Source organism: Haliotis cracherodii, unplaced genomic scaffold (assembly GCF_022045235.1).
Source record: "Haliotis cracherodii isolate W230 unplaced genomic scaffold, xgHalCrac1.p SCAF_5, whole genome shotgun sequence".
Classification (NCBI taxonomy): Eukaryota; Metazoa; Mollusca; class Gastropoda; order Lepetellida; family Haliotidae; genus Haliotis; species Haliotis cracherodii.
In genome coordinates this window covers 21920801-21945125 of record NW_027266308.1, presented here as the reverse complement: position 1 = coordinate 21945125, position 24325 = coordinate 21920801, and the positions used below count along the sequence as shown (strand labels likewise).

The following is a 24325-nucleotide window of genomic DNA, read 5'->3' as shown; positions in this document are numbered from 1 at the left end:
GATGTTTTGCTGCTTCAGTGACATAAAGGAGCATGGTTTGGTTCTGACTAACCAATAGTCAATCAGGGTGAATATGGGATTTGAACCAACGATCATAGGTTTCTGGAATGCCACCTGGGCCCCATATTAACCTTCAAGCAAGGGGCAAGTGTTTATGAATCTAGAAACAAAACCAACAAATTATCAGGAGATGACATCCCCCCAGGCTGGTGCAATTTGGAAATGGAGTATGGCTACTTCCAGCCAACATTGGTTCACAAAAACAGCAATGCTGTTGGGTATTTTTCAATATCCCAAAACATCAAAAGGCTTCAGTTCACCACTAGACTGATCTGTATAGCAAGTTTCATTAAGAAATAGTCAATGTTCTTAAAGTATTGCTCCAGAAACAGCACTAGCCCCATTTTCAGCCTAAGTCCAACCTGTCTTCATAAGAAAACAGATAGATAAATAAAAAACCCACATATATCCCAAATCATCAAAAGGCTTCAGTTCAGCACCAGACTGATCTGTATAGCAAGTTTCAACAAGAAATATGCAACGGTTTAGTTGGTCTGCACTGGAATGGAAAACGGACTGACATGCTGATCACCATATCCCCCCATTCTTCAAATCCGGGGGGATAAAAAAAGAAGACAAAAAATCTGGTTCCTGTTTTATTTCATAGCACTGACAATGATCTAGATGAGCATTTGGACAAATCAACAGAAAGGTACTCTGAGCTCTCTATAAACCCAGCTCAACACCTGACTCACAAGCTGGATATATAATAGAAGGATTATAAAATGACCACAATAAAACTATATCTCTTATTGCATACAGGTCATTCTGTATGGTATGTTCAAGTATTTATGCCCTGATATTTCAATCCACGTCGTCGTCACTTTCAATGATTCCAGGTATCGATGTGAGATCACAAACCAAACATCACACCTATATACATTCAAAATAATGGTGGGTGTTCTAATTTAATGACTAGCCTTGTCATGACCTCAACAGGTTTTAAGTAATGCTGTGAACAGTGGTGTGAACTGGTTTCACATACATACACACACACTTACAAAAATGCCTTTTTAATGTTCTAAGTTGCTCATCAGCTTTCATCCACGGGTTAAGTAGGACCAGGGATTTATCTAGCATTCCAAACTAGGTGCCCTTGCCTGGCACATATCTTTTTCAAAATTTGAGAATTTGTAATGACGCTGACTGCAAACTTGACGATCACGACTAGATAAATCCTATAGACATACCATTCCTGGAACAGAGCTTATGGTCAACCACCAGGGCCTAAATACAAGAAGTGTTAGTAGACAGATTCTATAGTTTGGGTCCGAACAGTCAATCTTGACAGACACTGATGGCCATGTCGCGTTCCTCGACAAGCTCCTTCTGTGTGGCGTCCATCTTTTCGCGGGCAAAGTCATCAATAGCAATACCCTTGACAATTGTGTAACTCCTATCTGCAGCGATCGTAACTGGGAAACTGTAGACAAGGCCCTCCTGGATCCCGTACGATCCATCAGAGATTACCCCCATTGATGTGATGGCGCCCTGCAACAAAGGATATATGGGTAATGTGTGTCACCACGGAGATATGTGACCTTTTGCTTGATAGAAATTTAATGGAGCATATTTGTGGTGCCCCAATCTAAACATGCCATAACAGGTTTTGTAAAATATTTAATTTCCAGTTTATGAGTAAGATTGCTTTTAGTAGTTTAGATATGTCAGATATGAGTGGCAGCTTCATTTGGGAGGAAGCCCGAAAGGGATGAACAACACAGATGCAAAGGTGAGGTGAGGTGAAATGGGGTTTAACGTCGCGTTCAAGATTATTGCACTTATATAGCCACGTTCCTGTATGTGTGTGTGTTAGTGTGTGGCTGCTTGTACTAGTCCAGGCTCTTGGCAATTTTATACTGCTAGCCCACGGAGATACCATGCCGCAGTTTAACATGAACACTTCACTCAGACACAGAATACTGATTCTGAGCCGACAAGTTCTTGTTTTAGCCCCTTTATGCCGAGGGTTAAAACAAGCACCATCTTTTAACGTCTTTGATATGATGCGGGCCAGGGATCGAACACCTGACCTTCGCTCAACCACTAGACCACAAATATGGTCCATATGCAAAGGTATGACTTTGATCATTCAAGTATCATTACAGATGCCAGTCTGGATACAAACACACCCTGTCAGCGGTGTATGCATTTTCAACAACAAATCATATACTAAAAAGATAATAACAACAGATTCAAATGCCCACAACAACCCCGCTCACCAGCGATGAGTGCTCTTTGGTATACGTCTGAAATGGTGGATGCGGTGTGAACATTTAAACTTACTAGCAATAATTGGAATGTTCCTACCCGAGGTAGTGGAGCAAATTGCTTAAATGGTCACTCATCCCTTGCTCAAAACATATCTTACCTCCTTGGTGCCAAACCACCAGTCTCTGAGGTGGTCACAGATTGCTTTGGCAGCCGACATCGCACTGGAGAGTTTCCTGGCAGCGATGACTGCGGCCCCTCGCTTCTGCACCGTCTGTTGTGGAAGAAACACCATCGTCACTTGGATTGTACAAAACAACAAATGCAAGGCCAGACATTTCTTGTTTCTTGGCTTACAGATTAATATATGGAAATAACTGAACCTCAATCCACAAAGCGATCTTAGCACAGATACGATCTTAACTTCAATAGTTTAACATTGACCTTCAACAATCATAGCTCTACGTCCTTACCCGTGCAGACCCCAAGTTAAAATAGGTCTTCAGCAACCCATGCTTGCCGTAAAAAACTAAACTGCTGGTTGTAAGAGGCGACTAATGGGATCAGGTGGTCTGGCTTGCTGACTTGGTTGATGCATGTCATTGAATTCCAATTGGGCAGATCGGTGCTTATGATGTCAATCACTGAATTGTCTGGTCCAGCCTCGATTATTTACAGACCGCCACCATATAGATGGAATATTGCTGAATGCGGCATTCACCCCAAAAACATACACATGTTATCCTAGGTACTCCTGTCTGTTGAGAAGGGTGTGCAACTAAATCTGTTGTGTGTCTGTGGGAATGTTCTAACAACATATCGTAAGGAAATTTATCACATAAATGTGGCAGTGACAACTAGAATCCAAGACTTAAAATATTATCTCTTTACAAGACATTCAGAGTATTGTCACCTGGATGAATTCATTGTTGAGCCAGTTGTCATCTTTGACAGCACTTCGTACGTCCTTCACCTCGTTCTGTACCTTGACCTTGGCCTGGCTGATGTCGGGGAACTGCGTGGAAGAGTGGTTGCCCCAGATGATGACGTTGCTGACATCGGCCACTTGGACACCCACGCGGGCAGCGATCTGGTGGTACATAAACAACAGGGGATACATGAGGGAAGCAGAGAGAGATTTGAAACTGACCGTATGCAAGTCAAAATAAACTTGGACTATGGTGACCATGTTCATATTTACCATACTGCAATTTCTTAGCACATTACCAGGGGTAGATTTAACAACAAATTTGTATGTAGCCAGCCAGGCTTGCTCCTAAAAGTCCTGTCCCTTCTCCAAACTAACTGGCCCTCCCCAAAAATGTTTAAGGCCGCGATTGAGTTACTCAGGGGGCTCAGAAAACTTTAGAACACACTCCTAAAACATCTTTTCCTGCACTCTGAGATTAAATGTTGGCAGCCATTTGCCTCATTTCGTGGAGATTTTATGTGCAAATAAAGATGTTGTTGTTGTACAGAACAGTACAAAATGGCCGCCAGTTGTGTCGTAGAAATTGAAGTTTTCCATTGACCAACTGTACCAGTTACCACCATCGTCTAAACAGCAAGTGATGTTCATTCGTTCATTTTGGGATAAATATTTCTCTCTTCTAATAGAAAACAAGCAAAAGTTAATCGAGATGCAGTCTATAGCAGGGAGTTGGCAATGAGAGAAAGGTCATTGGTTCAGTCCCCAGCTATGTCATACCAAATGACGCTCTGCATTAATGGGCTAAAACAAGACTGGTCAGTTCAGAGTTAGTATACTGTGTCTGAGTGGGATATTCATGTTAAACTGCAGCATTGTATCTCAGTGGGCTAGCGCTATAAAACCGACAGCTTACATCTGAGTGAAATAATCTTGAATGCATTGTTTAACAACATCTAACCTTCCCTATCCTGTGCTTTATAGAAGACTGATTAGTATAAAGCTACAGTCCTATGTTCAGGGATCAGTAAATAGTTGCAGGAAACAAGAGCTGGTCTGAGTGAAAAATCAAGTGATTATTTCTGTTCTGGAGCATCCTCCCTAGGCAAGGGAGTTAACCGACTGTAAACGTCCAGTTTCCACCCTTGCCGAACGAGGCTGGAATTCTCGAGTAACAGTTTGGCTGGACGAGCGAGTTGATTCATAGTCAAAGAAAGTGTAAGGAAGAATCATGAGCAAACTTGTTTCGAACATGTCAAATTGATTAGATATCAGGAAACAAACAGTCACATTGTCACCACGAAGTCTAATCAGTCCATGAAGAGTCAATACGTGCCCAGGAACTGGGAGTGTAAGGAAGAATTATGAGCAAACTTGTTTGAAACAAGTCAAATTGATTAGATATCAGGAAACAAACAGTCACATTGTCACCACGAAGTCTTATCAGTCCATGAAGAGTCAATGCGTGCCCAGGAACTGGAAGTGTAAGGAAGAATTATGAGCAAACTTGTTTGAAACAAGTCAAATTGATTAGATATCAGGAAACAAACAGTCACATTGTCACCACGAAGTCTAATCAGTCCATGAAGAGTCAATACGTGCCCTGGAACTGGGAGTGTGAGGAAGAATTATGAGCAAACTTGTTTCGAACATGTCAAATTGATTAGATATCAGGAAACGACCAGTCACATTGTCACCACGAAGTGTAATCAGTCCATGAAGAGTCAATACGTGCCCAGGAACTGGGAGATAACCCACATACCTGTGACTGGGCTCTGTTCTGGTCCAGTCTGGTCAGGCAGGAAAAGTTCTCTTTCGGGATGGATGGAGCATATTTAGAACAGATTAATGCGTTTGTGTTGGCTGGGTTACCTACAACCACTACCTGAAAATAAAACATGACAAAATCACCTTCATGTAATACTATATTAACATGAGAATCACTGCATTGGTGTTGGAGTGTGAAACTTACTTATTTTGTAAATGTTCAAAAAGACATATTTGTGGAAATATTGAAAGTATCATCTTGATTGATTTTGGAGACAGACAGCCTGTTTTCGTTTGAAATACTATTGTGAGGGTAAACATATATACTATATATCGCTGTGTATAAGGCAAGTTTTTCGTACCTTGAATTAGGGGGCTTTCAAGGGGGGTTGTCTTATACACAGGGTTGAAGAGTTTTGGTGTTTTTCCCCCTAACACAGACATAACTGTGAGCAAGTAACACCGGAAATACCATGTCAACAAATCCGTAATGAATCATGTAATTACACTGTCTGGTTATAAAAACAGTTCATTGTATATTTGGACTTACCTTTGTAATCTATTTGATTAATTTTATTAAAAATTTCGGCATTTCATTCAATATTGTTCATTTTCATTTTGTCAAAGTTGTATGTGAAGTGATTGGAAGATTGGTGCCTGGAAATGAACTTGAGTGGAGGGAGAATGGATATGTATATCATAAATGCCATAATTTGACTTGCTGAATGTCATATTTGTTGTAGTTTGACTATTATACGTCAACATAAAGTTTTCACTATCGCGAGCGTGGAAGCATCAGAGGTGATTGGTCAAATTGTTCCATACAAAAAAAAATATTCGGCAATAGCGATCAGCTGTACCAGAGTGCTACGTTTATGGTTATTAATCTATTTCAAATATATATATAGTAAAATAGCATTAAAATTACATGATATTGGAATAAATTATTCTGAATAAAATAATAGTTTCAGATTCAATTCTTTCGATTATTGTATCAAAATTCTTTAAAATTAGTAAAATCTAAATATTTTTTACATTTGTATACTTATCCTGCATTACTCCGTATTGCATTTACTGCTGTCTTTGACAGAGTGACGAACTGTGTGAGATCCAGCTGCTGAAGAAAGTTGTCCCAACCAGCTCAGGAGGCAGCGCCCTCTCACAGTCGGCACGTGACCCGGAAGTCATGACGTCACACAAAAACACATAACTGCTTTAAACATAACATCTGAAACTTCGTGGGGAGGTAGCGTAGCGAAAGGGAGGGCACTTAGACTTCGTAATGCAGGATAAGTATACAAATGTAAAAAATATTTAGATTTTACTAAATTTTTTAACTTATCCTGCATTACTCCGTATTGCATCTTTATCAGACGGCATGGCCGGTGGGCATACCTGCAGATGTGAACCATATTAAACCCTCGTCTAGGTCCGATGAATCCGCACCGCATACAAGTGATGACCGGAACATCTACGACCATTCCTGTCTTCAGGAAACAAGAGTCGATGCAAAAACGAAACGCCCGAATAGGTAACCGAAATACAATGAGGCGTGTTGCCAAAATATATAACTTACCGAAGAGCGAAAGCGAAACGCAGTAGAGCCCTCTAATCTGAGGCGATAAACACCAGAGAGTTCGACGGGCCCCGCTCGGGGAATCGAAGAATCAGCGGCGTCGGCGGCAAAATTTACGACCAATCCCAAGAGCGAATGCGAAACGCAGGAGAGCCCTCTAGGCTGGAGGCAAGGAACACCGGTGAGGTCGACGGGCACCGCTCAGGTATCAGAGAAGCGTTGGCGTCGGCGCCGGTGTCCACATCTACTACCATTCCTGTCGTCAGGAAACGAGAGTTGATGCAAAAAGTAAAACCCGGATAGGTGACAGCAATAGAATGAGTCGGGTAACCCAAAACTAAAACTGACCTAAGAGCGAATGCGGAACGCAAGAGATCCGTCTCGTCTGGGGTGATAAACACCAGAGAGGTCGACGGGCCCCGCTCAGGGTATCGGAGAATCAGTGGCGTCGGAGATAGATGACCTGTTGGGCTACAACCAGGGACCAAAACTGTGAACGCCGGCGACAACTTTCAAGGCTACATCACGGAAGTAGTGGTTGGTGAAGGCGGTGTCCGATCGCCACGAACAGGCTTCCCTGAACGACTGGATGGAACAGTATACCGTGAAGAACCAGTGTAAATACGATCGCCCTGATCTCATTTTATTTCAGGTGATAGCCTTTGGGGGGAGGGTCCAATCCGGCGGCTCATAAGCTTTAAGGATGACCGTCCGGAGCCACAGGGAAAAGTATTCCGGCTGACCAACGACTGCGACGAAGGGGAGACCGGCAGAAAAAGGTGTTTCCTAGACTTGCGGCAGTCTTTAGATCGTAGAATAACCTTCAGTGCCCTTACTGGGCATAATGACGCTCATCCTCATCCTCGGCACCCACACTGGACGAGGGGGGAGGGGACAAGGAATGATCTATCAGGCTGTCCTGGGAGTTGAGTCTTTACGCTGACGTCCCAGTACGGTCCATGATGAACGGCGCCCTGGGTACCGCATTCGAACCGGGCACGGGAGACGTCGAGGGCGTGCTGTACATGGACTCGAGCGGCAGTAGTCAAAACCAGTAGAAATACCCGTCTTCTACTTAAGGTCGTAGAAGGAAGACGAGGGGAGTGGTTCGAAGGGCGTTGAAGACCACATTCAGATCCAACGCAGGCGGTCCGAACTTGGCCTTCAGGTCTTCAAGACTGAACGAGCGCAGCCAGGCCCGTAGGTCGGGAATTTTCGTCTTTCTCCGATCGTCCGAGATGGCCAGAACGGAGTAGATGGCGACCAGGTGTGTGAGGGTGGTAAGCCCTTCAACCGACGGGTGCTACGCAAGTACAGAAGGAACTGATCCAGGATCTGCGGTGACGCTGTCATCGGATCCTGGTGTTTGTCAGAACAAAATGCCTGGAACAAGCATCATTTATCAGCATACAGTCCCCCTGTAGATGGACGGTGGGCTGAAGCAATAGCCTTGGTCGCTATAGCCGAATAGCCCTTGGCTTTCTGCAGGTGTGTCAGGCGTGCAGACGATAACATGCGGGTATGAGGGTGTGGCAACAGACCGTGTGGATGGAGCAGAAGGTTGGACCACACCGGAAGTTCCAGGGGTTGTCTCTGGGTATGTTTCGGAGGTCGATAACCCAACTTCTGGCTGACCAATAAGGCGAGACCAAAGTCAATGGCAGGGGTCGAGTGGCCTGGATCTCTGAAGAACCATGGGAGGGAGAACCGGAGTCGGAAAAGCGTACACGCGTAATCCTTCTCAGGAACGATGGAAGGCTTCGACTGCCACAGCGGTCGTATCCGGCACAGGTGGAATGGAAGACGACAGCTGGCCACATTCAGATATGAGGCAAACAGATCTAGGGTTGGGGTGTCGACCGTTTGACATATTCTGGCCCGAGGCGCCGGAGAGCGTGAGGCGTCGGAGAGCTTGAGGCGCCTGGAACGCCGAAGATGGTGATTCTCGGGGGCGCCGGTCGAGTTTGTAGCGCCGGGAGAGGGGCGAGTACTCTGGGTCCGCAAACACCACACTACGGTGACGTCGTCAGTGGACACGATCAACAGGGCGTGACCGAGAAAGCACTGTCAGCAAGCGACGTCCTGGATAAGCCTTTATCTCGAGGCTGTTGCTGTGCCAATGGTGTTGATCTCTGGATCACAGGTGGTCACAATGTGGGCTGGTGTGGGCCACTAGCCACTGACAAGGTGGCAGGGGAGGTAGTCAGCAACAGGGGTCTGCGATTGCGTACCGTCGGTACGATTCGGAAAAAGGTGTGATAGCCTGCGAGCCAACCTCAAGTAGACGAAGTAAACCAGCTTCACAATCGACCGCCGGGGCATCGACGTAACCGGGTAGTAGGAAGTCGAGGCAATATGGCCATTGCACGAAGTAATGAGATCGTTTTCATCCCTGAAGCGGCGTATAAGTACTCCTGTTCTTATATCGAGGTGACGATGGAGGACGACAACACGATACGAGGCAGGTATGCAACAGGGGTCAGTGGGACGGCCGAGGGACTTTAAGTATCAAATCGACACTGTGTCCGGTAGTCAAGGCGGAAGATAGGAAGGTGTCGTAGTCGAAAAGATCAAACCGGACGAAGGAAGGCGATCTTTTCCATCCCTTGAACGCCTATAGGCGCTATCGTTCTTACAGCGAAGGGTTGATGAAACAAGGTTCCTCGTGACAGCCGTGTTGGTAGAGGAGGTCTATTGTTTCCAACATCCGTACATGGATGGACTGCGACAGGCGCCTGGTTGAGTGGTAGCACCAAGCGTACAGTTAGACATGGAAACCAATCTGTAGAAATACATGGCACCCCTTGCCATGGTAAGTTGACCTAATTCCGGTCGGAGTTGTTGACAGTCCGAGTACTTGACACGTGACATGTAAATCACACTGCGCAGTAGCCGAGAAAACCGCCTTGGAGTCGGAACTGAGGTGCAAACTCCACACACAGACAATCCTCAATGAACTGCGTGAGAGGCGATCAAGTGGTGTACCCGAGTTTTGCGATAAAACACGGAACCCCATGGGCGTCGTGGAAAACCCGGTGAGCGCCGAGGAAGAGTCTCTTTCAGGAGCGCTGGCGCTAGGGTAGGGTAGAACAGCGTTGGTGTCGGCGATGTCGACGAAGTAAACTCTTTGTAAGTGGATGTCGTCGTCGAATCTGATACAGACGCTGTTCACATGACGCTCTGTTTCGATGGAAACCCGCAGGTCATCTCTCCGGAATCATAGCGCTTTAAACGACGGGATTATGGATAACGTCTCAGTGGGCAAGTTGAATCAGACCAACTGTCTATTGGTTGAAAAGATTCCACCCAGGAAGTAGAACGATAGTCACGATCCCGAAGACCGACGGGAGAGTAGCGACAGGAGCGGCGACAGTTGTTTCACCATGCTTCTCCGTGTGACGAGTTATGAGACGGCAGCAAGAGAAGAGGGCAGCAAGAGAAGAGGGCAGTGGCGCCGGGGAGGCGATTGCCGATGGTGCCCCTTAAGCCGCAGTAGAAGATCGGATAGTCGGCTCGTTGATCTGAGCTTGATAAAGCTTGTTGATCTGTGCGCCGGAGGTCATCTTAGGCGCCGGATATATCATAGGCGCTTCTTCCGTAACTCTTGAGGCGCCGGAGTAGTCAGAGGCCCCAGAGACATTAGAGGCGTCGAAGATCATGAGATCAAAGACCTTAGAGGCGCCGGGAGCGCCGAAGACATCAGAGGATGCGGAGGCGCCGGAGCGCGGAGACATCAGAGGCGCCGGGAATTCACGAGGCGCCGAGACATCAGAGGCGCCGGGAGCGCACGAGGCGCCGAGACATCAGAGGCGCCGGGAGCGCACGAGGCGCCGAGACATCTGAGGCGCCGGAGGCGCCGGGAGCGCCGGGACATCAGAGGCGCCGGAGGCGCCGAGACATCGGAGGCGCCGGAGGCGCCGGAGGCGCCGGGAGCGCACGAGGCGCCGGGAGCGCACGAGGCGCCGAGACATCAGAGGCGCCGGGAGCGCCGGGAGCGCCGGGAGCGCCGGGAGCGCCGGGGAGCGCCGGGAGCGCCGGGAGCGCACGAGGCGCCGAGACATCTGAGGCGCCGGAGGCGCCGGGAGCGCCGGGACATCAGAGGCGCCGAGACATCGGAGGCGCCGAGACATCAGAGGCGCCGGAGGCGCCGGGAGCGCCGGGAGCGCCGGAGGCGCCGGGGAGCGCACGAGGCGCCGAGACATCGGAGGCGCCGGGAGCGCCGGAAGCGCCGGAGGCGCCGGGAGCGCACGAGGCGCCGAGACATCAGAGGCGCCGGGAGCGCCGAGACATCGGAGGCGCCGGGAGCGCACGAGGCGCCGAGACATCAGAGGCGCCGGAGGCGCCGGGAGCGCCGGGAGCGCCGGGAGCGCCGGGAGCGCCGGGAGCGCCGGAGGCGCCGGAGGCGCCGGGAGCGCACGAGGCGCCGAGACATCGGAGGCGCCGGGAGCGCCGGGAGCGCCGGGAGCGCCGGGAGCGCCGGGACATCAGAGGCGCCGGAGGCGCCGGGGGCGCCGGGACATCAGAGGCGCCGGAGGCGCCGGAGACATCAGCGTTGATGTGGTGGTGTTGGAGACCGTGAACGGTCGTATGTCGTGCCAGGGGAGGCAGACTCTACGTTGGGAGCGCTGGAGCCGCCGGTGGAGTAGGAGACCGTGAACGGTCGTATGTCGTGCCATGGGAGGCAGACTCTACGTTGGGAGCCGCCGTTGGTGCTGGGAGCACTGCGAAGCTCCGCTGAGCGCTGCTGCCGTCAACGTAGGTGGGGGTCGACGAGCACGTTGAGCGAGGTGTGTCCTGGATACTCGCATGAGCTGAAGGATCACAGCGACGAATGACTGCAACATCGGCACTGCCTTGTGAAAGTACAGGGCATCGTACAATCACGGCAGAAAGGGGCGGCCCCGACCAGATTTGTTCCCGCGGCAACAAGTGCAGCGAGGCAGAAAATCTGGAATTTAAGCAAAACATAACTATGTGGCAAAGCCACAAAGTGCGGGAAGCATAATGTGATTCAGAAACTTTGTATTTCAATGAAGTTTATGAGATCAAACAATGACGCTAAAAGGTAGCGAAAAAGCATAGCTTTAAGCAAACACATAACCATGTGGCCAATCACAAAGTATGGGAAGCATAATGGATTCAGAAACTTTGTATTTCAATGAAGTTTATGAGATCAAACAATGACGCTAAAAGGTAGCGAAAAAGCATAGCTTTAAGCAAACACATAACCATGTGCAAACACGTAACCATGTGGCAAAACCACAGAGTACGGGAGACATAATGTAACTCAAAAACTTCGTATTATATTGAAGTTTATGAGAAGAAACAATTACGCTGAGAGGTAGCGAAAAGGCAAGGCTTTAAGCACACCAAAACAACATACATAAATGTAATGTATTACCCAAGCCAAAGAGAGAATTCAAAACGCAGAACACGACATTACGTGGCCACGTGGTGAATGGCCAAAATGGCGGGAAAGAAAACAAAATGGCGGGAACAACATTGCGCCCGTAAATTACTGTGACGTGAGCCACAGACGAGCGATAAACGTTACAATTTACGAATGGGAAGACCCTAAGGTCACGGCCCATAACAGGTAACAATGTAGCAGCATATAATGAATGTAGAAACACGCAAAATATAAAAAACAAATAATAAGCTTTAATTTCCACAAGGGATACACAGTACGTCCGTCCGTGGAGGTGACAAAGCAGTTATGTGTTTTTGTGTGACGTCATGACTTCCGGGTCACGTGCCGACTGTGAGAGGGCGCTGCCTCCTGAGCTGGTTGGGACAACTTTCTTCAGCAGCTGGATCTCACACAGTTCGTCACTCGGTCAAAGACAGCAGTAAATGCAATACGGAGTAATGCAGGATAAGTTAAAAAATTTATATTATTGAGTAATTATTCACCAAATCACCGATATATTCCGAGAAATGTGTGTACAGCTGATTGCTACTTAGGAGGCTTAGTTTACGAGAAAATACACACAGTAATCTAAATCTCTGCATATAAAACAATGCCTATCGGAACAGGAAATACAATATAATCAGTAAATGATCATGTCTAGTGTTTTCTTTATCTCAACTTTTAAATTTGTATTGACCAAGTTTAATTGTTATGATCTGTTTGTTTCCCTGAATTTGCTGAAGGGGAATGTAATTTTTTTCTGCAGAAGACAAACACGTTTTTATTGCAATGTAGGGATTGTGTATGCGCTGGTGACGTGCTTCATTTTGATTTGCTTTATAGATGGGGTATATAGATTAGCATCGATTCTAAAGGTTTGTAAAGGGGGGTCTTCTTATACGTGGGGTCGCTTTATACATGGCAATATACTGTACAAGGCCTACCACTGTGAGGGTAAATATATATTCAGGGCCTGCCACTGCGAGGGTAAATCTACATACAGGGCCTGCCGCTGTGAGCGTAAATATATATTCAGGGCCTGCCACTGTGAGGGTAAATATACATACAGGGCCTGCCACTGTGAGGGTAAATATACATACAGGGCCTGCCACTGTGAGGGTTAATATACATTCAGGGCCTACCACTGTGAGGGTAAATATACATACAGGGCCTGCCACTGTGCGGGTAAATATTCATACAAGGCCTGCCACTGTGAGGGTAAATATATATTCAGGGCCTGCCACTGTGAGGGTAAATATATATTCAGGGCCTGCCACTGTGAGGGTAAATATACATACAGGGCCTGCCACTGTGAGGGTAAATATATATTCAGGGCCTGCCACTGTGAGGGTAAATATATATTCAGGGCCTGCCACTGTGAGGGTAAATATACATACAGGGCCTGCCACTGTGAGGGTAAATATATATTCAGGGCCTGCCACTGTGAGGGTAAATATACATACAGGGCCTGCCACTGTGAGGGTAAATATACATACAGGGCCTGCCGCTGTGAGGGTAAATATACATACAGGGCCTACCACTTTCAGAGTTAACAACGGTAAATGATTAAGGCTTGAACACTATGCTTGAAGGTAAATAAATGCATACCGAGTCTGCCATTTGAATGCATACAGGTAGGCCTACCATTATGAACATGATGAATCAGTCTTGAAATTAAGCATGAAAGTCGAGTGGTCACAACCTCAATGTTAATGGAGAAGATACAGGAGTCCCCTGATTGCAATACTCTATGAGCAAACCTCAAGGGCCCCCAATATTCCGAACATTGACAAAAGTAAATGCATACAGTCACAGTGCCTGCCATATTGTCGACACTAGTCTAGCTTCTGGTCTGTCAGACCAGACATAGGGATTCGGCAAGCACATTTGGAAACAAACTGTGATACAGTTCAAAATTTGATTAATTAAATGTAGAACACTGCATTAGTCAGTACCTTCACAGATTTTTTTGAATACTTGTCCAATGAGTTGCCTTGTGTCTTGAAGATCTTGACATTGGCGGCGAGGAGATCCTTGCGTTCCATTCCCTCTCTCCGTGGCATGGAGCCCACAAGACATGCAACATCGACGTCCTTGAAGGCAACACTCTCATCACAGGTGGGAATCACACCTGCAATTACACCAAGGACAAACACGTGACACGTTTGAAATTTGACTGTCAAAACTGAAGTTTTGGAAAACCAAGAAAACAAGCATGAAATACTCACATCCCCTGCCAATATGATATGTCGGGTTGTGTGCAATGTAAATGGCCTAATTGCAGCACTAAAAAAGTTATTACTGGTGTTGTTTTTCCATCTGCAGTTTTATGTAACTGAATTTGTAATGAGTACGGTATATCGCTGTGTATAAGGCGACCCCACGTATAAGCATGATAAGACTACCCCCTGTACACACCTTCAAAATCAACCCAAAATCCTATACTCCGTGTAAAAGGCGACCTGGAATGAAGCACATCACAAGTGCGCACACAAACCTTATATAAAAATATGTTTATCTTGCGTTGTTTTTTCTACGATGATTGGTCGCGTGTGTAACTCCAGCACATGTTGCCATTTTGTGTTTACACGGTACGACACCAAATTGGTGCCCGTAAAATAAGATTCATTTATGAAGTAATAACATATAAGAGACAATGGTGAGTAATTTAATCTCCAATTAACTATGTTGTAACTCCATAGGATTATATTTGCTTCACATTCAGCGTGTTTATTCCAACAATCACTTATTCACACTGTCTCCAACAGTTGTTAATACAACCGTAAAAACAGTGGGAATTGATTTCATCTTCACCGGTTATCACATGTTAGGTCACATGTGCAATATGCAAATGCTTACCAGTACTTCCGGCTCTCTACTCACGGATGTTGATTGTTTTACCGTGTCAGCTGGTTTGACAATCTGCATCGAGGCGAGGGTCATTTCAACTTTATTTGCAGAAATTATTAAACTTTATTCAAGGAAAAGAGATACAAATCATGTTTATATATGGAAATAGTTATTGGAACAGTTATTTAGGACGAAATGCGAAGTTTTATTGTCAAATGCTGGGCTGGCTATCAGACGCCGGTTGACATCGCCAGTGGAAATAAATGTGAGATCTTCGACTCTGTGTATAAGTCGACCCCCCTTCTTATTCCCCTCATTTTTGGTACGAAAAACTCACCTTATACACAGCGATATACGGTAGGGTGAAACACATGGACGAACAACTTCTTTATTACAATTAGGAGCGATGTTTTCGGTGAAGGTTCTGACACCGTTATCAGGCAAATGAAGTACAGAGTATGGTTGACAAGAATATATAGTGTTTATACAGTTGAGTAGGTTTAAGATCAGTTACACTGTTGTATTTGTAATGATCTGTGTTTCTGCATGAAGTTAGTCAGTGAATGCAACAACTGTGTCCATGACACTTTTGGAGGAACATACACTCAAGCAATGCAGAACTTACCAACAAGAAAGGAAATGTATTCAATACTGTGTGATGATATTATGTGCCAAATTTGGTGAAGAAATATGGTACAGTTTTCAAGATCCGCTCCGGAAACGAGGACTACCGCCATTTTCAGTCTAAATCAAAGTCGTTGCTATGGAATCTCGAATTTTTTTTTTTAAATCCCAAACTTTCAAAAGGCACCAGTTCACCACTAGATCTATCCATGTGCGAAGTTTGAAGAAGAAATATAATACGGTTTTCAAGATCTGCCCTGGAAACGAAATGTGACGGACGGACGGCAGGATGGAAGGACGGCACCCATTCCTATATCTGCCTTATACTTCGTGGCGGGGGATAATAACAATAAGCTGGAAAACCAAGGCTGCAGTGAATACTAGCTGATACTTCTTTACATTTTTGAAAATAAACAGTAGACCTAAACAAGAGAGTAACTATGGTAACAGACAGACCACAACCCAATGCTCACTTTTGAGGAGAGGGAGAGCACAGTCCTGCAGTTCCATCACCACTCCATTGAGCACTCCCATCATGGGCGCGATATCCAACAGAACAAGATCAAGAGCCTGGAAACACATCATCATATTTGTCAGTTTGTACAGGGCACGGCCGACTTGTTGTTGCTGGTTGTTTGTTGTTTAACGTCGCACTCAGCAATATATCAGCTTTATCATGTATATGGCGGCGTTCTGTAAACAATCGAGTCTGGACCAATTGTGTGGATCGATGCTCATCATATCAATCACTGGATTGTCTAGTCCCGACTCGAATATTTACACATCGCTGTCATATAGCTGCAATATTGCTGAGGGCGAGTTAAACTACAAACAAACAAAAGCATATTAATGATAACTTAGTAATAGTATGCATGAGCAATGATGAAATCTAGTCAGATTTAGAACTATTTCCTCCAGGGCTACACATGGCATAAGTTACACATATAACACAGCCATGCAGTATTTAGCCATTACGTCTCACCTGGTTTGTTCCAAACACCTCTCCTCTGGCTATGGCAATGACAAGGGAGTAGGCAATCTGCCCTGCGGCGCCAGTCACCAAGACTTTCAGAGTTTCCGACTGTAAAACAACATCAATTGTCATTTGGTTAGACTGACCTAATGATGACATGGTTAGACTGACCTAACGATTTATCATACGGTTGACATGGTAAGACTGACCTAACGATTTATCATACAGTTGACATGGTAAGACTGACCTAACGATTTATTATACGGTTGACATGGTAAGACTGACCTAACGATTTATCATACAGTTGACATGGTAAGACTGACCTAACGATTTATCATACCGTTGACATGGTAAGACTGACCTAACGATTTATCATACGGTTGACATGGTTAGACTGACCTAACGATTTATCATACGGTTGACATGGTAATACTGACCTAACGATTTATCGTACTGTTGACATGGTTAGACTGACCTAACGATTTATCATACCGTTGACATGGTTAGACTGACCTAACGATTTATCATACCGTTGACATGGTTAGACTGACCTAACGATTTATCATACGGTTGACATGGTTAGACTGACCTAACGATTTATCATACGGTTGACATGGTAAGACTGACCTAACGATTTATCATACGGTTGACACGGCAACTCTGACCTAACGATTTATCGTACTGTTGACATGGTTAGACTGACCTAACGATTTATCCTACCGTTGATATGGTTAGACTGACCTAACGATTTATCATACAGTTGACATGGTTAAACTGACATAACAATTTATCATACTGTTGACATGGCCACACTAACCTAATGTTATGTTATTATCAATGTTCTGATTTAAAAGTAATTACCAGTTTTTTACAGATAAAACTAGGCTTGGACCGGTAATTCATGTGAATATCAGCACCTGTGGACAGGCAAATAAACTATTCTTGTTGACCAAAACATTGAACATGATGTTGAATGAATTAAAATCAGGCAATCTTATATTTTTTTCATTTTGTGACTGATAAAAAATTAGGGGCAACTGGTATTTTTTAAAGTTGCACGTCCACTGGGAATGGCAGTTTCAAAAGCCAGCGGGAACACTGATCATGGTTACAACTAATGACATTGTTATACAGATCAAATTATATGTTATAATAGTTGACATGATTAAAAGAGTACATGATGTATGTTCCAATAGAAACTACGGATTAAAGTTTCACCTAAAATGAATCACAAATGCCATTATCAATGTTTACAAGTATACCAAAATATGTTTACAGTAAACTACAGTTATAACGAACACGTTTATAATGAACTGGTGGATATACATGTAACAAACTTACTTTTTTGTCCCAACTATTTGCTGTAGTTATGCTGTGTATATGCATATAACGAACAACGGCTACAACGAACTAAAATTAGTGGTCCCTTTGAGTTCGTTTTAACCGTAATTTACTGTAATTGTAAAAACCATAATGAACCAGAAAACAGGAAAGAGTTGCCATGGTTGCAGAGCAGGGGACATTGACATACCGGGTATACATGTTTTAGAATCCTGATAACGATAATCAGGACAGGAAAGATACATTTTCAATATTAACATGTTTAACATAAACCTAATAAAGGAGTCATCATCTGGTCTGTCTGTCTGTTCATCCATTTTCATTTTCTTCTTCGAGAAGTTGTGGTATCGTCAAGTCACACAAGTTTGATCGACATGTAACTTTGATCGGCAATTTTTAATGTTAATTCTTCCAATATGTAATGAGAAATTACGGTACCTACAGCTTTGATCTTCTGGGAACACAACTTTCATTCGCTTGGACCGGAAAATGCTTCGTGTCAAGTTACAAAATTCAAATTACAGCTCATATTCTGAAGAAAGTCCACTTCTTTTTGCGTACGATAGCGATAGATCTGATGTATCTATTCCACTGATCGAATAGGCACATGAGCATCACATTATTTTGTTTGTACTGCCTGCACACACGTCCCATGTTTTACAGCCATTGGATGTTGGTTGCTTTGGACCTTTTTTGCTAAAATGTACAACCTCCGTCATACGTATATGTGAGAAAATGCTACATTTTCAGTAAATAAACATTCTGTTTGTGAACTTGGCTGTAGAGCTTATAACCTGTCGCTGACACCAGAAAATTTGCAATCCTCTTTCAGGAAATGTGGAGTCAACCCATTTGATAAGTCTACCACCGCCGATATCAACTTTGCGCCATCAAAAGTTTTTAAGTCAGTTGAGTGATTCAGTGAGTTTGGTTTTAAGCCACTTTTAGCAATATTCCAAAAATATGAATGTGGGGAAGACCGAGAAATGGGCTTAACACATTGTACCCATGTGAGGAATCAAATCCGGGTCTTTGGCGTGACGAGCGAACGCTTTGCTTTAACCACTAGGCTACCCCAATGCCCCTAAAGATTGAACATTCGCTGCATCCTGATACTGGTATTATTGATTCAAGTGTGTCAGTTGGAGACAAGGATGTCACTTCACATACTGAGGGCAATGATGTAGTAGGATTCTTTAAAGACAAGAAGACTGTACTTTTCTAGAAAGCTGTGTCTACTAAAAAGAGAAAGGTTCTAAGCGCTGTTGTCGGGGGCAAGGCCATCACCGAAGATGTCATTCTGAATATAATTGTTTCCCATCAGACTGTGAAATCAGCACCCAAAAACAGAAATCAAGCACCTAAACCATGTAAAACTTAAAAAAAAATACTGTCACTGCGAAGAATGCAAGTACTTCAGGAACTTCACAGACCAACTCGCATCATAGTTTTGATTCGTACAATAGTGATGTGACAAGTGATGACGAACTCTGCTACAAATGCATCCAATTTGTACCTGATGAGGTTGGAGCTAGTGTCTCATTAATAATTACAACCTGGGCACAATGTACCCACCCTACATGTCAGCACTTGACACATAAACGTATCTGCATGCCAGTTCGTGTTGTGCGTCAACATTCTGAGTTTGGGTGCCCCTGTCACCATGAGCCTGAAGAATAACTACCTGTATCAACCTTGTAAATAAGCTGGATATTTGTGACTTTACATTGTTTTTTTTCAATATTAAAACATTAAATGAACGTTTTATTGACAAAGATATCATAAAACAACTGTGGACTGTTCTAATTCGGATTTTGACACAAGACATGTCATCTCGGTTATGTGACAAGCGAGCCAATCAAATGATCAAACTTGTGTTACGTAACTTTCTGGGTCACTTCTGTTGACAGTGAGAGGGCGATGATGTCGTGAGTGTCAATTTGAGTGGAAATACCTGGATTTCGGAAATGTTTGTCATAAATAAACAAGTTTAGAGGTAAGATATTTGAAAAATAGATCATATGAATATTATTATGAATATTCAGCGACTTTTCGTAAGTGATCAAACTTCCATGACACAAGGATACTGTATTCCAAAGGTGCTCCGCAAATTTGAATGTCCATTCAAGAAATCAAATTCAACAGCCAAAAAGGTTTTAGTATTTCTTACAAAGCACCCTCAAATGAGAGTAAGGATCATAAAGTGGTTTCTGGCTCCCCTATAGAAACGACTCATGTTTTTCAAAGTGGACCAACTTTATTGTTACTAGTAGGCCCAAAAGGCACTTCATGTTGGTCAACTTGAATGAACACAGGACATCATTTTATACATGACTCCTTTCAGGATTCCAAAGAAGAAAAGCTGCTCGCCACTCTCTGCAACTGTCATGAGAGAAGAATAATAAAGATCTTTCACTCATGACTGCAACACCGAAGACGACCGGTGCCCCTCCTTAGCCCCCACCCCGCCCCCCACAAAACAAATTCAAGTTACTTTTCACACAAATTAAACACAGCCCTAAGCGAGAACAACATAGTGACGGCAAACAATAAAAGTGAAGCATGGGTGAATTAGGGAGGCTGTAGGCAGCAGTACTGCTTTGTCATGAGGTCATGAAGTGGCGATCAGCTGTGTGTAACTAACTGCACATACTTGGAGGACTGTCAAGGTCACTATGCAACGAGACAACACTGATTCCTAGACATTCAAAGAGAACCAGATGAAATGCGACACTTGGAAAAGGGTATGTGGAAGACTAACTACTTTCGGAACAATGGTAAATGCCTACCATTCTGGACGTTTTCTTTATCCACGAGACCACGCTTCTCTCTAATGTTGATTCACTACCGCCGGCTGAGTGATGTGGTAAGGTCAAGGACGGGCAGCTGTCGCAAGTTGTAAAACGCATTTTGATTGGATCGTATCCTGAAAATGGACCAATGAATAAGAACATGAGATGGAACAATCGTGACCAAGTCAGGCCATAAGCTGGTTCCCGGCTCCCTATGCGCGTCGTCAACTTGCGCCAAGATTGTAAACTGGTCCCACTATTGGTACGCGACGCAAGCGAGTTAAAATTTAGTTTTTTCGAGTTTAGGTAGACCGGAACCCAGTCTAACGAATACGTTACGGAAAGATGCGAGTGGTGACGAATGTAGATCCGTGGAGCTCACCATTGCATCATGTGGGATACATAGTCAAAGAAACCAGCTGAAAATCTACCTACTAAGATCTACCTCTGATCAAAATTAATTCTGAACTTTTTTCGTAAACTAGATCTAGGGGTGGTGCCTAACAATAATATATGGCCTAATATATTAACTCTACTTAAAATTAGTTTGTTTTGTTTTTTGTTTCGAGTCCGCTACCGCAAACCATCTTAGTCTCTGCGCAAACTGATTTCGGTAAATAAAATAAATTATTGTGGTCATCCCTTTACACATTACACATGAAAATCACCAACTATATGCTAGACTGGTTCCTGGATCCTCAGCTCGGTCGACGAACGGGAACCAGCCTATGCCGAATGGCTTAATCGATCCGGTTAATATATATCGTTCCGGATTTTAACGTTGGGCGTCACGTTTGCGCATGCGTCGATATTAGTTTGTTTACTTCCGATTTTGAGCCGACAAAATTGCTGAAGTTTTGGAGATTAGTTTGCGACCTCAGAAGAATCGCTGTTTTTTTATTTTAACAACCACGTGTACGATTCCATCTGTCTTACATTAACTTCTAGTTTTCTGCCTGTGGCATATTTGCAATTTTCTTGACTTTCCCGAGTAAAATTGTCAACAAACTGAACACAAACATATCAAAAACATACAACAAGATGATATAGTCTGTGATCAGCACACGCATTGACTGAATGTGTACTCACGAAGTAGTTACATTTTGAGGGTTAAGTGCATGACAATTGTAAAGTTAAATTACGAGAGTAATATTTATGATGCTACAATTTGTAGAATTAGAAAATATGGTGAAATTACCATACATGAACATCGTTGATACCAGAGATCTATTATATGGTCTCTGCTATGACTTAAGGAGGATCTGATTTGCTCTTCTTATTTACACCCGTATCCTTCTGTGTTTGGATCTATTTATGACAGACAGATGTTATTTCAGTTTCAATGGTGACTTGTCTGAGTGAGCTGTTTCTCTGGTCTCTGAAAAATCATTACTCAATACCAGGTAAATTCTATAGAAGTTATAATGATAATATTAATTATGTTGGACTTCGTTTTTATGAATGTTGTGTTGTATCATCGCTAAATCAACATAGTGCACACATGGTATATATATATACATAGTTCCTCGTTTGGCTTGATATTCAAATAATTCACAGAAAATAGATGCTAAACAATATCAAGAATATGTCTAGTAAAGAATAAATTCTGTTTCAGGTTGAAGTGCAAGTAGCGCTGTCACTGCAAATTCACTAAGCATTACTATTGTTTTATGTGGTATGATCCGTTGTAAGATGTGTGCTAATTGAGATTGTTCAATACTATTCGCTTACAGTTGTAACTTTTAAATGTTTAGTGACAGATCAGCTAGTGTTTATGCCCTAGATAATGTAAGTTTGTACTACTCATCTTGTTGATGCCATCATGGTCAGTATTGGCACATTTTCTAATCAGAATTACAATGAAACCTCTTTTAGTCAAATGTCGGAAAGCCTGACGTCTGGATATTTACTGTTGGAAAGACTATGAATATCTGGGATGTACAAAACTCATTGGCAATTCATGTTGGAAAAAATAATTATTTGATTAACATTTGTGATGTTTTAAATGTTTTCTTACGTTCAGCATTGTTCAGGGAATTTTTTGCATTCAATGCAATAATATAAGGCTAAGGTTTCTTCCTCTTTGTTGTTCCTGTTGCCAGTGAAATCTGAAAAAACAATAGCATTAGTTATCATGGTTATAACTATGATCATTATAATAAATACCTCAGTATATCCTCTTCATGTCCTTTAGGGTCCAGACATAATTTCCAAGAATATTGCATTAGGGACTGGTCATGTGACCCCTTTTGGAAACCATACCATGTATTATTGATGTATGGAAATCTCTTGGAAATGTGCATTCAACAGTGTCATTAAAATAAATCAAAACTACCAAAATAATGACTTTATAGCCATTTGAAGTTATGAAAAAAATACAAATTTTCGGTGATTTTTAACTGTCTATCAGTAACCCCTTACAGTTCAAGATCAATGTGGAAAACCCCTAACAGTATGGTATCTGTGGAAAGAGCAGACCCTGGGTAGTAATCTCATTACTGACAAAGAAATGTCAGGGGGAAAATGGTGCAAAGAGTGAAAAAAAAAGATTGCAAATTCCTCGCGCTTATATTTAAGCTGGCTGAGGTGTGTGAGGAATGTTTCCCCAAGTTCAGAGTACATTCTGGAGATCCTTAGGGTATTACCACTGTGACTGCATACTCGAAACTAGCAATATGACTTATTGCAATGGATTCATCAGGGGTCTTCCGATACAACTTAAATTCCAAAACTATTTGTTTAACTCCCGGCTGTCCTGAGGATATTACCAAGAATTGGGCATATTTATAGACAATTGCTGCCCATCTGAGGCAAAATACATGTGTTGGTTTTTTAACATTATATATTCCTAATCTGGAAATTTAAGACATAGAAGTGTGAACTTGGTTGTTTTTTAATTGATTTCTTTGGCTGTGACACAGTAAGTAACTGATTGACATTTTCTTTCTTTGCAGATGGAGCAATTGGGTGCCATGTCTATCATGATAAAGGAGAGCAAGGTAGCTAGTAGGGGATGTAACGACACGTAGACAGGTCCTGGTTTCCTCGTATAAGTGACAATCTCATTAAACTCAGATCTTAGTTTTCGCTACCACTAAACAAAGATCTGAGGACAACCCATTACGGGTCACGTCAGAACGACCTTTCGCGAATTTTGACCGACCAATGAAATGACTGACAAGAAATCGACATTTGCCAATCAGAAGGCAGCTTTCTCGAGCTTAACGACACTAGTTTCAAACTGGCGACTACGCTTCGAAACATATTTTGACGTATTCTCGATTAAAAAATTTAAAACTGATAAGAACATTCTGGAATGGCTCATAGATGGCCTAGATTGTATGGATATAATCATAAAACATGTAGCTGTCGTTCAGAATACCCCATGTTAAATATATCGTGGTTGCATGATTAGAAAACACATTCCAACTGTCACTTTAATGATCTGGTAAGCAATGCTCTGATTGGTTGAATGAAAGGTCGGTCTGATGTGGCCCCTAATGGGATGTCCTCAGATCTTTGTTTAGCGATAGCAAGAACTAAGATCTAATTTTAATGAGATTGTATAAGTGACTACCTGGGAGGGGGTCACTCAAATGTGTTACTGCCTGTCCATGGCTTTACGGCATTAATTTCAAACTGGTGACTACGCTTCGAAACATGTTGACAAGTTCTCGATAAAATATTTGGAACCTGATCAAAAGAACATTCTGGAATGGCTAATTGATGGTCAAGATTGTATGGATTGAGTCATTAAGCCTGTAACTATCGTTTGGAATACCCTATGTTAAAG

General features: G+C 43.5%; 2 protein-coding genes across 3 annotated transcripts in view; one reads left to right on the top strand and one right to left on the bottom strand.

Moving 5' to 3' along the window:
• Window positions 1-642: 642 nt before the first annotated feature.
• Window positions 643-21286, bottom strand: LOC139444260 (malate dehydrogenase, cytoplasmic-like). The gene is made up of 9 exons (XM_071225183.1): window positions 21205-21286; window positions 20530-20666; window positions 16409-16507; window positions 15900-15996; window positions 13908-14083; window positions 4962-5084; window positions 3185-3361; window positions 2432-2545; window positions 643-1551 (listed from the first exon to the last, which is right to left on the bottom strand). The coding sequence occupies exons 2-9, from the start codon at window positions 20647-20649 to the stop codon at window positions 1339-1341; spliced, it is 1119 nt and encodes a 372-aa protein (XP_071081284.1). The 5' UTR covers window positions 20650-20666; window positions 21205-21286; the 3' UTR covers window positions 643-1338.
• The window catches only part of LOC139444229 (WD repeat-containing and planar cell polarity effector protein fritz homolog), a 27857-nt gene continuing 24620 nt past the window's right edge, over window positions 21089-24325 (top strand). The window contains exons 1-3 of one of the 2 annotated variants that reach the window (XM_071225152.1): window positions 21089-21145; window positions 21870-21935; window positions 23487-23531. In XM_071225152.1, coding sequence (XP_071081253.1) covers window positions 21875-21935; window positions 23487-23531 — 106 coding nt within the window. In that variant the 5' untranslated portion in view covers window positions 21089-21145; window positions 21870-21874. Of the gene's footprint in view, window positions 21146-21368; window positions 21448-21869; window positions 21936-23486; window positions 23532-24325 lie in introns of those variants that run through there. The other variant, XM_071225151.1, reaches the window with a different exon arrangement.

Bases quoted from the DNA above. Each gene is read 5' to 3' on its own strand.
- LOC139444260 (XM_071225183.1), bottom strand. From the start codon at position 20,649: ATGCGTTTTACAACTTGCGACAGCTGCCCGTCCTTGACCTTACCACAT. The intron at 15,997-16,408 runs GTGAGACGTAAT...ATGTGTTTCCAG, and splicing joins AGGTGTTTGGAACAAACCAG to GCTCTTGATCTTGTTCTGTT. The intron at 14,084-15,899 runs GTGAGCATTGGG...GTGTAATTGCAG, and splicing joins TGCTCTCCCTCTCCTCAAAA to GTGTGATTCCCACCTGTGAT.